Below are 15664 nucleotides of genomic sequence, written 5' to 3'. Positions count from 1 at the left end.
AATGCTGCCTACCTCAGGCTCAGCCTTCACACTCAGAGCCATTTGGTTTTACAAATTTCCTCACCACACTTTAGGAACGCAGCCAGGGAGCTGGGGCCTGGCAGGATTGAACAGAAGGGCTCATCCCAGGGGTAGGCAATCAAAGAGAGGAGTCAACACTGACAAGTGCCTTATTTCCTGACTTGCTCTCCTTCCATCTCCATGTCCCCCCCCTTGCCTTGGGCCCTGCCTAGCCTCTAGGAGGGATGGACATGACCGCACGAGGAACAAACGTGGCAATCTGCTTTGTGTGCATTCAGCCAGTCATTCAATAAATATTGATGGAACATAACTTGGCAGCCCAGTGCCAGATTCTGGGCTCAGGCAAAGGAACTTGGACTAAGAGATTACTGAGTTGGCGGCTCAGGTACCCAGGGAAGCCACAGGGCAATGCTGAGCCTGGCTGTAGATGCAGAGACGGCTTGAACCTCGTGGCCCTGTGTGCCAGGGCCTCCCAGAGCTGATGTTTCACAAGCTCCTACGCTAGGTGAGATGTACTCTGTCCTATCTACATGCAGGGCTGCCTCTGCCTTCTATTTCTGTGGAAATGTGAAATGACCACACCCCCAAGCATATTTGGATTTCACCAACCACCATTTCTCCAGGGGGAATAGATATTAGCTGCTACTGCTGCTGCCTGTTAAGAAAGCTGATCTCAGAATATTTAAAATGGAGAAAGCAATGATCTTGAACCAAAATAATCTCTGTCTAATGGGAAATACGTGGCCTTCCTTCCTCCTTTTCTCCCTCCGTGTTGGGCGGTTCCCAATCAAGAATTTCCTCCTGAGGCCTGGATTTCATAAGCAGTGGCTACCTCAGCTCAAGGTCCTGTTACGGCTCCTCTGACCTCAAGAGTGGAGCTCTGTACCAGTTCTCCCCTCTCCAACACGTGTGTTGATTTTTACTCTTTCCATCAGCTCTGCCCATCGGCATACACACAAGCCCTGAATCAAGGCAAGAATCCAGGTGTACTTGTGGTCTCCACTACTGCAGGAGGCCCCCAAATCCCAGAGATGGAAGAAACCTCAGAAGCTTATATGGTTCAGACTCTAACGCCAGAAAAGTCGACAGCCCGTATCACTCAACTCTGGGTCTTAAATAGTTTTGAATTGTCTTACCACCACCTAGGATGAGAGCATATCCAAAGCAAAGGAAGAACGAGTCAGTATAAAGAAACCTGAGGCAGGAAGAAATTAATCCCGGTGATTTCAAGTCAGCCATATGCCAATCCATGGCTGAATTCCAATGCATTAATTTTACATGGAAGAAACTTTCCATTTCAGGGGCCCCATATCATTTTGCGCCAGGCAGTGGTGTGGTGTGATGTGGGAAGAAGCACAGGAATTCTGCCCCTCTCTGCTCTGTGACTTAATATGACTTAACTGCCCTGTGCCCCTGATTTTCTCGTCATTACAGAGAAGATTGTTGAAAGGATTAGCTAGTTCCTGGTCCACGGTGGGCACTCAGTAAGTGGTGGTTGTTATGATTCCCACTCCTACTCTAGTTTCCATCCACTTTCAAGAGGAGAAACAGAAGTCCCTGCAGATGGTCACCAACTGACCTTCTCCCTGAAAACCGCAAGCAGGTGAATCACCAACAGCCTGGGAAAGAGTTTGCCAATGTGGGAATTAATGAAATTCACCACAGCTGTATTCCACTGACATCTGATAGAAACTACAGAGAAAGGATGCGGCAGCGTTAATCATTCGAAGAGGCTTTCTTGCCTAGGCTATCAGAACGGGCCTTCTCTTGGCCTAAGCTGGCCATTCGTAGGACTGCTCTTTGAGACTCAAAATGGCGCTCCAAATTTTCCATTCTCATTCTGCTTTGTCACGTTCCCACCAGAGGCTGGAGCCATTTATTATTTGCATGAGTCAGATGACCTGGGCAGCCCTCCAAGTTATGCCTCAGATGCTACACCTGGCCCTGTCTTGCTGCCTCCACGTCGCCATTGTTTAAAAGAAAATGCTTGAATTCTGCTGACTATACGGAGAATGTATGGGGGTTAAAATTAGTGTATGTGAGTGATTTTAAATACTACGCTCATTTGACATGAACACAGGAGCACTTCGATGCACTAAATTAAATAGGGGCTTAGATGTAATTTAGGCACTGGCTAGAGGGGTTGAGGGAGGAACAGGTAATTCATCCCTAATCAGGAAGAACAAAGGAAAAAGAGACATCTTACAAACCTCAGCAGGTTTTCCTCCACTCAGCCAACCCAACACAGACACGCACAGCATAGGAATTTCCCCCAGACACTCACAAAATAACTCTGGGGAAAATGCAGCTGTTGAAAGTGAATCTCTTATAAAGAAACAGTCCAGTGAGGCTGATTCACAGGTGTCATACATTGTAGAGCCAGAGCTCTACCTACCTCAGGCCCACACACAAGCCTTCAGTCACATGGCGAGACAGCTATGTCACCTTCATAGAGGGGATGGGGGAGCAGGCTGATTTCCAAGTGTGACAGTAACTTTTCCCTTAATTAAGCAGACCAAAGAACAAAAATTTTACTAGAGACCCGAAGAAGAGAATCAAAATTAAAACCCAAAGCTCTAAATAATGGGTTGGACACAATGAAAAAGCAATATTCTGGCTGCCAACCTCTCCCACTTGGCTCCCATAGTCGGCATCTGGGCCTGGTTTCAATAGCAGCTTTGTAGCCCACATGGCCGGCACCACCACCATCCCAGGGACTCCCTGCTCCAGATAAAGACTGAGTGTGTCAGGGAGTGAGTGAGAGAGAGACAGGGGAAGGAGAGTGTGTGTGAGAGAGAGAGAGAGCGCCTCTGCCTCACTTGACCCTGAAGCCCCTACAGACCTCACAACATCAGTAGATCCAACAACCATAATTTTCAAACCGTGACTCCAATGAAAATAACATTCTTTATAGCCCCAGCCTCTTCTGTGATTCTTTCTACAGATGCCCAACCCAAAATTAGTATCCAAAACTATAGGAGAATTACTCTTATTCCCATACACCGGTCTGGGAATCACTGAGCACATCCCTGCCCAAGAGCGTGTGAATGTGTGTGTGACCAGGATCCAACTCCTCCCTCGCACCCTCTCTCAGCACCCAGACCACGCACGCCCTGACACATGACCCACGGCTGTGGATTCTCTCCTCCCCCATCCCCTCCTGTACGCTCGCAGGCACATGTGCCAACAGTTCCCTATACCAGGTGGGAAGATGAGCGAAATACCCATGGCCTGGGCAGTAGGCGACTGGGGAGGTTTGGGGACAAGGGAGGAGCTCCTGGGGAAGGACACTGAGGACACAGCTGGGAGAGACACGGGGAGCAGACAGGCAGGTGCAGAAACTCTAGCCAGTTTCTCGCATGCAAGAACTTCTGTGATATGTTCTGATTTGGGTAAAGAAGCCAGTATTCACTTTACCACTTTGGGTATCATGGGCTAAGGAAGGCAAAAGCCTTGGTGGACCAAGATTAAATAATAACGTAGCACACCTGCCTCCACAGCAGAATGAGGAAGACACTGAACTATTAAAACCGGGAGACGAAAGTCTGGCCCCAGCGATGTCTCCCGCTCACTGGGCATCCGAGGGCCTCAATCTCCCCTCTCCAGACTGTGATTTCCTCAACCCTCAACCTTCACCCAAGGGACACTCCACGGGCTCTCTGAGGCCCTTGTCCTAGTGTCGACCTTTGCAGCCCTGGGAACCCCAGTAGCATTCATTCATTCCATCTTCTACTCTTAGAATTATACTGCACCATATAATTTTTACTTGCTATAGGTACTATCACAATTTTTTACAGGAAGTAAAGTGCCAATTGGGACTGAGAAGATGACAAAAGAGAGTTATGGGCAGGAAACAGCAGCTTTCCAAAAAAAAAACCAAAACAAAACCATCAACCAAAGTTAAAAACACACTCTCTCCCCTCCCCCACTCCTTCTCAGCCTCTCCCCTCTCTGCACCCAGTAAGATGAAAAGTTAGGGGCCAGAGGTTCAGGCAGTGTTGTATTCTAGAAAGACAACCAGACTCGGAGTCAAGTATTTATTAGCTAGTTAATATTTCCAAGTTACTTAATCATCCTTGGTTATAAACGATCATCAAATTACAATGGTGATGAGAATTAGATGAAAAACCATTATAGTAAAACGCCTGCACAAAGCAAGTGTCCAAGTGTCAGTTAAATCCCTTTCCACACTAACCTTAATCTGAAAACCATTACAAATACATACTTGTGCGTGTGTGTGCATCACACGTACACACAAATACCATATACACATACCCACAAAATCATGCTCACCAGCTGTGATTGACAAGGCAGGGGGAGGGTTCCAGCTCTGTGGTGCTTTTCAATGTTATTAACTCCATCTGTGGTTAGTGTAGTATTTTTTTTTTCTTCTCCTCTTCCCCTCTCTAGGCTCTACCGCCAGAGCGACCACTGCTAAATCAGACTCTGTTAGCGCTTTCTCTCCATTTCTTCTAGTTACTCTTAAACACTTTCCAGAATGAATCTCATGCTCACATCTATTTACTGTATGTAGGTGATGGGGTAGGGCATAAGGAATATTATTAGTTACAAAGTAGTATCTGTTTTTGTCTAGCAATAAAGTTTACTCTGTTCAAAAAAAGAACAGTTTTTCTGTCTGGGGGTCCCAACCATACATGAGTCAACCAGCCTATGTGATGAGCATTAAAAAAAAGAAAAAGAAAAATAGAAAATGCCAGTATGCACTACATGTAAAAGGGGTTAATACTATTTCATGAAACTTGTTTCAGTTACGTATGTACATATGTGAGCACACTGATTGGTATGTAAAATGAATTTCATATGGTGGGTCACAGTCAAAAATATTTGAAACCCACTGGGATGGGGCCAAGGAATAGACAGGAGTCAGAAAGGCCTAGTCTCCCCACAGCTGTTCCTACTTCTTCCTGGGTCTTGCTGGTTTATAATCCTGCCTGGATTGTATCTTCTGCCATCCCAAGACCCTCACCCTTTTTCCTCCCACTCCAGCGCACAGTATCAAGTTTTTCAGAATGGCTTCCACACCTCATCCTTGCCAGACCAGGAAGGGAACTCCAGAAAGAAACTGTTCTGGTTTTTTTTCCCCTAATAGACACTCCACATTCCAGCAACCTCAGTGGAGTTAGGATAGAAAGACACACCTGGGCTTTCTTAAACCCTAGAACCAAGACTACAGCTCTCATCCCTCCAATCCTGAGAGCAGGGTCCTGCCCCGACCACCTAAGGCTCTCGGAGGGAGGTATTTACTCATTCACTTTTGAACCCCATGAATTCTCTCACCAGTAAAATGCACACTTCCTTACTGGATGGTCAGGGTAAAGATTATGCGAGATAACACTTGAATTCTCCAAACATACCAAAGAGAGCCTACCTGAGGAGGCTTCTCTTTTCATCGGTCTCCAGCTTAATCCCTCAGTGCCACCCCTTAATGCTCCAGGCATCAATTCCTCAAAATAATACCGTCAGAGGGAGTGAACTTGGCCCCTCACAAAGTTACTGTGCAGGGAGGGATGGGGAGCAAGGGCGGGAAGCAGAGAACGTGGAAGCTGAGGACGATCCGTTTCGAAAGGAATTCACCTGGGGGGCGTTCCTCCTCTTCACGGGAGAGACCTTTTAACCGAGCCCGAAAAGAAAACAAAAGCCAGCGTGCCTGTGGCCACAAACAAGATCCTCTGTCACCGGAGAAGCGCAAACACGACTGTGGGGACGGGCGCGCGGGCTGGGGATCCGCTGAGAGGTAGCGGGACGCAACCGAGAGGGGGTCAGAGGCGCAGGGAACAAAGCCCCACGACCCGACCTCCCGGGGGCACCGGGCTCTCCCGGGGCAGCCCGGTCGGCGCGGAGGGGGTTGCACGTGTGCGGGTGCGCGCGCAGCGAGCCCCTCCCCCGCCGCCCCCGAAGCCCAGTTGGGGGCGACCCTCTCCCCGCCCGCGGTCTCGGAGCGGCTCTCACCCGAGCGGGGGTCGAAGGTGACCACGAATACGGCCACCACCTGGTCCTCCTCCACGTCGCCCAGCTCCAGGCGCCCGGGCTGCAGCAGCACCTGGGAGGGACCCAGCTCCTCGGGCTCCCGCCTCCTCGGCGGCTCCACGGCCGCCCGGCCGCCCCCGCCGCCGCCCCAGCCCCGGCCTCCAGCCTGCGGGTCCGGGGCCAGCGGCGGGGAGACGGCGGGGCCCTCGGCCCAACGCAGCAGCGGCGCCTCGTCTCCCCGCTCCACCATGGCGAGGTGAGGCGAGGCGAGGCGCGGCGGCGAGGAGGAGCCGCGGGCGGCGAGGGGCGGGCGCAGGGGCGGGCTGCGGGAACTCCTCTCGCCGGAGGGCGGGCGGCCGGCCGGCCGGGCCTCCGCGCTCACGCCGCGCCTCCGCCGCCCCAGGCCGGCACCTGCCCCGGCCGCCCCGCCCCGCCCCGCCCCGCGCCCGCCGCCCTCCCACCCAGCTCGGCGGCGTTCCGATCCTGCCCTAGAAGGCGTCCTCCCTACGGTCTTCGCTGAACTGCGTGCCTGGTTTGAGACTTCACGGATGCATCTGCGCGCCCGGGGATAGGAAAAGTGCGGTGACATGGACGCGCAGCCACTTGGATCTGTCTACCTGTGCCTTCTCACCTAGGATTCCGTGGGATGACTGTACCACCGTGAATTGTTACACGCCACCATGATTTTGAAAGTCCCCTGGTCATATGGACCGTGACAGATAGGTGTTACATAACCCTGGATGTGTGTTCAGAGCTCCCGCCGTGCTGGGAGTGAAGCAGAAGCGGGAGCCCCGGCTGCCCGCGTTGTTTGCGCTTGGGACGTGGCCTGATCCGCTGAAGCTATGGGCTTTGGTGTCCGGCCTGGAGTAGTTGTGTGTATATCACCCAGTCGGTGTGCCCTTGAATGTGCTGAATAGTGCCTGGCCCTGGCCTTCCTGGACCCTGCTTGGGGCTCCCCATCCATTTCAGTGACTTAGTCTCTACAGAGAGTGGTGGACGACGGTCACTTACTTGCCCTTGGGGGGTGGGGGAGAGGTTGATAAATATAGCCAAGATGAAAGCAGTCTCCATTCTTGAGGGTAAAATGCTGCATAGATTCTTTTATTGTTGTGTCATAGATTTTTGTCTGGAAGCAGCAGCCTTGGGCAGTCATTGATGATCTCCTTGGGAAGGAGGGTTAAATCATCTTGTCATTGCGTGTCTGGTACACAGATGTCACTCTTCATCAACACCCTCCGGGTAACACCTAGCATCCTTCTGAGGGCAGGCAAACCCCAGGCCTTCCTGAACTTTGGAGGAATTAGGTATCTGAACAAGTCTCTCTCCTCACCTCATGCTTTCTCATTATTTTAGTGGCTATTCCTATTTCTTTATCCCACCTCCTCTGATTACTTAACCACCAGATTTACCCCAAGGGGTGAGGCATTCAAAATGTTACTTCTAAATATAAAATGGGGAATTCATAAGAGATCCTTAATCCATTTCCAAAGCCATCAGCTTCAGTCTGACTTTCCTTTTTTTCCAAGGGGCTTCCTTTTCCTGATCTTTTGTGTGAGCCGCCCCCCCCCCCAGGCCCCGAATCCCCTAGTTTAATACCCTCAAGCTGTATATATATATATATGAAGAAATAAACTCATAATCTCCATCCCAGTCGATTTTCTGTATAAACAGAAGACCAAAATGTCCAAACCCTAAACCTAGCACCTTTTCCAATCTTCATTTAAGCATGTGTTCTAGCTCAGCAGCCATCAGGTCAATCTTCAGACCCTAGTGCCTTGCGTAACGGGTGCTCAACAAATATTTGTCAACTAAGCAAATGAATGAAAGTAGAGACTTAAACCTCTGCACAACTGGCCCCCCTCCTGCCAGGCTTAACCTGGTATCTTGCACATAGTGGGTGTTCAAAAATGTTAATGACGCTGATGACACTCCGCTTGACACACATTCACAGACTGAGAGAGGCCCTGTACCTGACCATCAGATTCATCATCTCTGTGTCTACTGAATTTCATGAGAGGATAGGGAGGGAATTAATTGAACTTAGCTATTAGAATAGATCTGGTGGGAAACTAGTGTTAAGGGCAATAAGAAATGAAGGTCGGTCACATTCAGAGACCCTCGGATAATGTTAAATTTTTTAATGAGTTCCCCTAGAATCCCATATGTCCTAATTTTAAAATAAAGTTATTTCACTTTTACAAATAATATATCTACATTATGTAAAACATATAAAATATATCTACACTATATAAATATCTCTACAATAAAAATACAACGTACATAAAATACATTATATACAAGTATTTTTGATCTATCATCTCACCGCTGGATTGGCCCCTGCGAAGATTTTGCTTATCCTAGCTCATCAGTTCTAGGATGCAAAATTTCTCACTTGTTAGGATTCCTATGGTGACTTATAACTGCTGCCGGCTCCACTGAGGTCCGGGTCTCACAGGGGAGATTTGTGTTTGCTTTTGTCAGCCATCTGGAGGACCACCAACCAGAGACTACTCTGAGTTAAATTCTCCGCTGGAGGTTCTTTGGACCATGCTGGTACTGTGAATTCAAAATACAAGCTAGTGCGAGCCCTGCCTTTTAATTCCTAGGTGAGATTTTTTTTCTTCTCTGCACCCAATGACAAAGTTGAGACAAGCAGTCTTCCTTGCCTGCCCCTCTCTGCGTGGGAGGTTTACTTGGCAAAGTTGTGTAGGGGGTATCATATTAGACTCCCCATCATGGGCATTTTTCATTCTTAGTGGCATGTAAAAATAATGGTATAATAATGGTATATCTTAAATGATAGATTTAGTTGTTTTTCTTTTCTGTGTTTACATGTTGAAATCATACTGTATATCAATTTTGTATTCTTTTTTCCCCTTAATATCAGACTGTGAACAATTCGCCATTCTATTAGAAACTTTTATATGCATCATTTTAATTCTTTCTCTTGTATGTGTGTTTGAAAATTTATTTACTTAACCATTCTCATTGTTAGACAATCAAGCTCTTCCCTTTTTTGTTGTGCCTAAATTTCACTCTGAACTAACACTAGGTTCCTATTCTATGCCAAGTCCAGCTGTGAAGAAAACAGACATCCCTTCGCATCAAGCTTATAGCCCAGCAGGGAAGGCAGCTATCAGGCAAAAAATGAAATCTAGAATGAGGGGTGACAGGCAGGGCAAGTACAATCAGCTATTCAGGCTGCTGACATGACAGATTGCCAGAGGTGGCAATACTGGATTAAGGTGTATCCATGTTTTGATTGTACTGCCAAATTGTTGATTCACAAGTGTACAAGGGCATCAGTCTCATTTCCCTCTTGTCCCAGTTAGATAGTGCCATTTAAAATCTTTTTTTTTTTGGCCAGTTGTCAGATGACCGTGGCATTTTGTTTTAAGTTAACGTTTTGTGACTGAATCTAATCATGGTTTCAAAATATATGTTGGTGATTTGTGGTTGCTCTTCAGAGCCCTGTCTGAAGACACTGAAGAATTGTTATCAATTTGCATGAGTTATTTGTGCAGTAAGAATATTAATCTTTTGTCTGGCATAATTTTTGTTAATATTACTTCCAATTTACTGTATGGTTTCAATGCTGCTTAATTGCTTTATGAAATATAGAAGTTCTAAATTTTATGTCATCAAGCTTATCAATTCTTTTTGTGATTTCTCACGTTGCTTTGACATTTATAAAGTTGTTCCCCTCCCAGAAATTTGATCAACGTTCACTTTTATTTTCTTCTAGTTATTTATGATTGATTTTCCACATTTGATCTCTTCATTTATTCAATGTTTATATTGATATGTGATAGGAAGTGAGACTCTAAAATTTTAAATATTACTGATATTTACTAAGCTATATATTCTTCACCACTGACCTGCCTATTCTACCTACAATTTAAAGTTCTATTTCTAGGAGAGGTAGTCTCCTCTGTTTACTCTTTTTAAAAAACCTTCAGCTATTTCTTTGACAATGATTTTTCCATGTGAAATTGAAAATCATTTTAGCCAGTTTCAAAAAAATGTGATCTTTGTTCATTTGAAACTGCATGAGAATTACAGTTGACCCCTAAGCAACACAGGTTTGAAGGGCACGAGTCCACTTACGCGTGGGTTGTCAGTAGTAGACACTACAGTGCTACACCATCCGTGGTTGGTTGAAAGCACAGATGGGGACCCACGATGCAGGGGAGGCTCAGATACAGAGGGCCGACTGTAAGTTACATGCGGATTTTTGACCCTGCCGAAGGTCGAGCCCCAACCCTTGCACTGTTCAAGGGTCATCTGTACATATTTACTGGAGAAGGGTCAACATCTTTATATAACTAAGCCATTTTATTAGGCCAGGTAGTCTTCCATCCATGTGAGGAATAGGTTGCTCTACCTCCATGATCAGTCTGCATAATTAGTGGACCAGGGCAAATACCAGTGGTCCAGACAGGAGTCCAGATTGTGGGACAAGCTGAGGTGTAACGCGGTGAAATTTAGAATGTGAATGGAGGAGACACATTTACTTTATACATTAGCCACACAACTATGACGTCAGCCCCATCTGCACTGAATCATCTGTGCTTCGGGCACTTGTTGGCAGGATCCAAGTTGAAAGCACAGCAAATCACATACTACAGAGGCTGAGTTCCAGTTGAGCCAGAAATGGTATAGGGATTAATAGAATAGAATATATATTCAAAATTACTAAGTTATTTAAAATCCACACATCCCTCACTTTTAGGCCTCTGAAATTTGCAATGGAGTTGGAAATTAAACATCTGAAACCTCATAAAAGGTATTCATTCTGCAGTAGTGTCCATCATAAGGGTACATAGAACACATAGTGTGTGCCTTGATTCACAGCACCTACTGTGTGCCAAGCCTTACTCCAGGTAATGGAAAAACAGCATCAAGCAAGAGTTAAGTCCCTATCCTCATGGAATTTAGATTCTATTGGGGGTGGGATGAGGGAGACAAGTTTTTAAATGAACCTTTGAATATATAATATATATGGTGGTAAGTGCTGAGAAGAAATGTGAAACAGGGTGAGGGACCAGAGAATGGGTGATGGGGTTGATGCGGAAGACCTCTCTGATAAATGACCTGTGAGCAGACAACTGAAGGAAGCGATGGGGTGAGTGAGACACGTGGGAAAGGTTTTGGCGTCTGGAGGAACAGTGAGGAGACTAGAGCAGAGAGCGGGTAGCAGGAATCAGACAGGTTGTTGGGTGGATCCTATGGCCCTGGGGGCCTCGTAGAGGGGCTGCTCCGTATTCTGAGTGAAATGGGAGCCCCGGGAGGATCTGAGTGCAGAATCCTTTTAGAAGGATCCCTTTGGCTGCTGGGTGGAGAGGGGCCAGGGGGAAAGCAGGGGATGCCAGTAGGAGGAGGCTGAGAGAACTGAAAGAATCTCTCATAGATTGGATGCACAGCTGCAGAGAAAGAGAGTAGTCAACGATCACTCGCAGATTTTTGGTATGTTTCCATTTACTGGGAAATGAAAAAATTGCGGGAGGAATAGGTTTGGTAGGAAAGATCAGGAGTTTGTTTTCGGACATGTTGAGACTGAGATGCCTGTTAGACAACCAGAGGGAGATTTGATTAGGCAGCTGCAATTCTGAAGCTCAACAGAGAGGTATGTGATGCAGATATCAATTCAAAAGTCACCAGCTTACAGATAGGGTTTAAAGCTATGGGCTGGATGATGTTCCAAGGAAGTGAGTGTACACAGAGAAAAGTTTGGGGGACTGAGCTCAGGGACCTCCAGGGTTCAGAGGTCAGGAGATGAAGAGGAGTGAGCAAAGTGATTCAAGCACATTCTGGACAGGTCTAAATATATATATATATATATATATATATATATATATATATATATATATATATATATATATATTTGGCATATATATACATGGCAAAGATTAAATAATCAAATTGCATGCAGGACGTATAATGAGTAGCAATCTCCTTCTCCTCCAATCCCCCATACCCACACTCTCTTCTGAGAGACTAATATTTTAAGTTTCTGTCTTTAGAGTTTCTGCTGGTCACCTCCTGTGGAAGAGCTTTAATTCCTAATCACACTTCAAAAAAATCATTAAAACCTTGCCCTGCTTAGTTTTATGAAGGCAAAACTTCAGTGTGGGGATCTTGTAATTGGGTCAGAAGTGTGAAGAAATGACTGAGAATGTTTGATCAATTCCTTGGGACTTCATGAGTCCCACCCCTCAGAGCAGAGAGAGAGAATGAGTCAAGATTGAGGTACAGTAGGTCCAGCTCTGAGAATGTCTTTTCCATCCCTACTAATTTCTTCCCATTAAAGCAGTGAGTGTGTGTGTGTGTGTGCGTGCACGCGAGTGTTGTGTATGTTGTGTGTGTGAGAGAGAGAAAGAGAGACAGAGGAGACAGAGATCTCGCCTCTGTGGCTGCAGGGCTGGCTTTAGACTCAGTCACATAGGCAACTACTACCTGCTCTAATTTTACAGAACCTGGGAATGGTCAAATGCCACATAAATTCTCCTAACTGTGGCCCATAGAGAAAAGATCAGACTAATGAATCTATATCATTTTAAACTATCTGCTCCTTAAAGTATGGGCAGTACATCAACCATCTCTAAATTATTGGGATATGAGGTTAGAACTCTGTACCTGTTCTAAGAAGAATACTGTCTTGTGAGTGGACAAGTAGTATATCTCTATTATAACAGCTATTTTGATGCATATCCTCTAGTTCTAGCAAATGGAAAACTCTGGCAAGAGAAGCAATTCGTTAGAATCTGATTACTCATTACATAGTTATATAGTAGATTTCAAATAAATAGATTAATCTAAGGATTTTTACTAACGGCACCAAAGTATTCATGGGTGAAAGGATATGTTATCAGTGATCTGCTCTAAAATACTCCAGCACACACTGCCAAGAAAGTTGTAGATGTAAATGAAACAAGACTGTAAAACTGCCCCCAATTTTTGAAGCTAGGTTATTGGTACATCAGGACTCATTATACTGTATTTCCTCTACTTTTGGTGTGTTTGAACATTTCCACAAGAAAAAGCAAAACAACAAGAAGCAAAGTATTCATGATAGACTCATAAGCTTTAAGATGACTTCCAGGCTTTATCTTACCTGGCCCACAATCTTGCCTTGGAATTCTGTTCTGCTGGGAACGCTACTCATTAGACATAGGTGTACAAGGACTTCAAAAGAAGAAATGTGGTGGCCAAATATAAGTACCGCTAGTGAATATTGTTAATGATTGTTGTAATTATCACTAGATTGACTGCAACTGACAGCCACTGCTTCTGTGCACTCCCTCTTGGTGTGGGAAGGAAATCAAGAGAAGGCCCCCTTCACGGTTCCTGGCTTTGCTGACCACCCTTGTCATGGGAAGAGAGCTGCTAGGAGTCCGGAGCACCTGAGACCCTTGATGGGACGGGTCCAGGCCCAGCCCCTGCTCACCGTCACTGCCGCTGACGGATCCGTCCAGGGAGCTGAACAATACACGTGATGAGCACGTTCTGCTTTTTTCTAAGGTATTGCAAACATTCCCCTGCGGGGTTGAGAAACACTTCCGGTTGTGATGAGAGACTGAGCACAATAAGGACAAGGAGGACAATGGGGTTGAAGTAGGAGGGACCTGAGAGATATCACTGCCTACTCGTCCTGCTTCCTCAGTGAGCTGGAGATTATTCCTCTATATGTTGATGAGGCCCATGGGCCCTTGTCTGAGAACACTGATGCTGCACTGTTGCCTCTACAGGGCACATTCTGGGGATAAAGGTCAACTTCTCTCCTCCACCACCTTGGAGTTCCCTCAAGTGTGTCTCTGGTCTTCAGATTCCAGGCCCAACAGTCCAAAGCCCAGAGAGTTGCTTTCAGCTTAAGCCTGCTTCAAGTCTTCACTTCCTGTCCTGGAATCTGCCAGCTTCCCATTAAGCCTGGCAGTAAAAATGTCCAATTCTTATCTGGGAAACCAGACCTCCCAATGGTTCCCAGTGGGGCAGTCCCATCAAATACATCATAATCCAGCATCGGTATTTTTTCAGAGTCTGGAATGAATCAGTCTTAATTCAATCTTCAATAAATAATGTGGTAGAGCTTCACTTTGGCTTGTTCAAGCATTTTTTACATTTCTCCCTCCTAACTGAGGAGACAATCAGGCTAGCATGTCCCTCCTCGGAGCAACAGACCCTCAAATATCTCATTTTCCACGGCCTTAGCTTTACTTTTGCAAAGGAACAGTCTACCTCGAAGGGAGTACAAGTTTCTACCTCTTGTGAATCCGATTTGAATTAGCTGGATTTTCCTGCTTCTGTCCTTCCCATCAGTGTCTCAAAGGCCTCAGAACTGAGGTTTGGTCAGAGTGGAGCTCTGAGTCTAGGAGCTTTCTCATCACTCTGCAATATCTGCAGAAGGAGAGTTTCCCCCAAGCACACGGTTTGGGGAAGCCAGCCCTAAGATGCAAAGCTGACTTCCTCCTTGTACCTCTTACTCCTGGGAACATTACTTTCCTGCTGTGCAGAAATCCCTATAACAATATGAAAAATATTCCACCTTCAAAAAAGTCAAATACTGAGTATTTTAAACAAAATGAGATACATTAATTTTACTTTCCCAAGTCCATTCAAAAATAGTTTATGGAAAACCCACATGTGTTCCACATTAAGGGAAAAATCCTCCCTCCTTTTCCTTTTATTGCCACAGATTATTTGGGTTCCCCTTTTGACACCTCATCTCAACTATGATGCTAAGCTTTGTGCCTGGGACGGATGCCTGTGGTATTAACATGCACTGGAGTAAAGACGGAATCTTTCACAATGTGAAGAGGCTAAGGACAGAGGTAAAGCATGACACCAGAAATAGTGGGGCTGCAGGCCAGAGGCCAGATGTGCACCTCCAGGGATTCCCTTGGGCCATCAAGGTCGGCAACTGCCCAATTCTCATTGTTCTATTTTCCAAATCAGGAATATTCTTTTTGTACTTGTTATTATACCTTTCTTATTCTGAAGCCTTAGCCACAATCATCTGCTGAGTGATAATACATGGATGGTGAATGGCACAAGTTATATACTTGTGATTGGTCATCATGATGGCATAGTTGCCTCCCTAGGCAAACAGTGCAGTCATAGGTAAAGGTAATTGAGAATTCTAGCAAGGCAGAGAGGAAAGGCAGGGGTGATGATAAAAACCAACCTACCCTACTGGGTAACACCCAATACACCAGCCCCTGTGCCCTGGCTGCAGGCCCGTGATACAGTCAGAGGGTTTCAGGTTGGTCCCATCCTGCCTGAGAGCAGAGCCAGCCTCTAGCTGGCCTGGAGAGGTGAGAATGACTAGCCATAGCCTTGAGAGGGGAAAACTGATCAGCACCAAGGCTGTAGTGAAGGAATTATATCACATGGCCTGCTGGTTTGTAAACAAGAGACTCACTCCGAAGCCCAGAATCTCAGTTAATAGGAATTTCTTTACCGGCCTCCCCTCCCTGTGGATGACTCTATTTTCCTTGGTCCCTGTGGGATGCCGAGTCTCTGACAAAGGTGAGCAGTGAGCTACCTTGTTGAGTGATTTGGAAAGTTTGCGTGGCCGGAGGGACTGGGGAAGGACAAAGGAAGGATTGGGTGGTGTGCGCACCTACAAAAAGCTGGGGCGTGAGAAGGCGTTTAGCTG

General features: G+C 46.3%; 1 protein-coding gene across 1 annotated transcript in view; it reads right to left on the bottom strand.

The window, feature by feature from the left end:
* Positions 1–6259, bottom strand: part of DENND11 (DENN domain containing 11) — a 45465-nt gene extending 39206 nt beyond the window's left edge. Inside the window, exon 1 of the mRNA XM_059933202.1 lies at positions 5992–6259. Within this exon, the coding sequence (XP_059789185.1) occupies positions 5992–6259 (268 nt within the window). The remainder of the gene's footprint in view (positions 1–5991) is intronic.
* Positions 6260–15664: the final 9405 nt, after the last annotated feature.

Source organism: Balaenoptera ricei, chromosome 9, assembly GCF_028023285.1.
Source record: "Balaenoptera ricei isolate mBalRic1 chromosome 9, mBalRic1.hap2, whole genome shotgun sequence".
NCBI classification, from domain to species: domain Eukaryota; kingdom Metazoa; phylum Chordata; class Mammalia; order Artiodactyla; family Balaenopteridae; genus Balaenoptera; species Balaenoptera ricei.
This window is presented reverse-complemented; position numbering and strand designations above follow the sequence as displayed.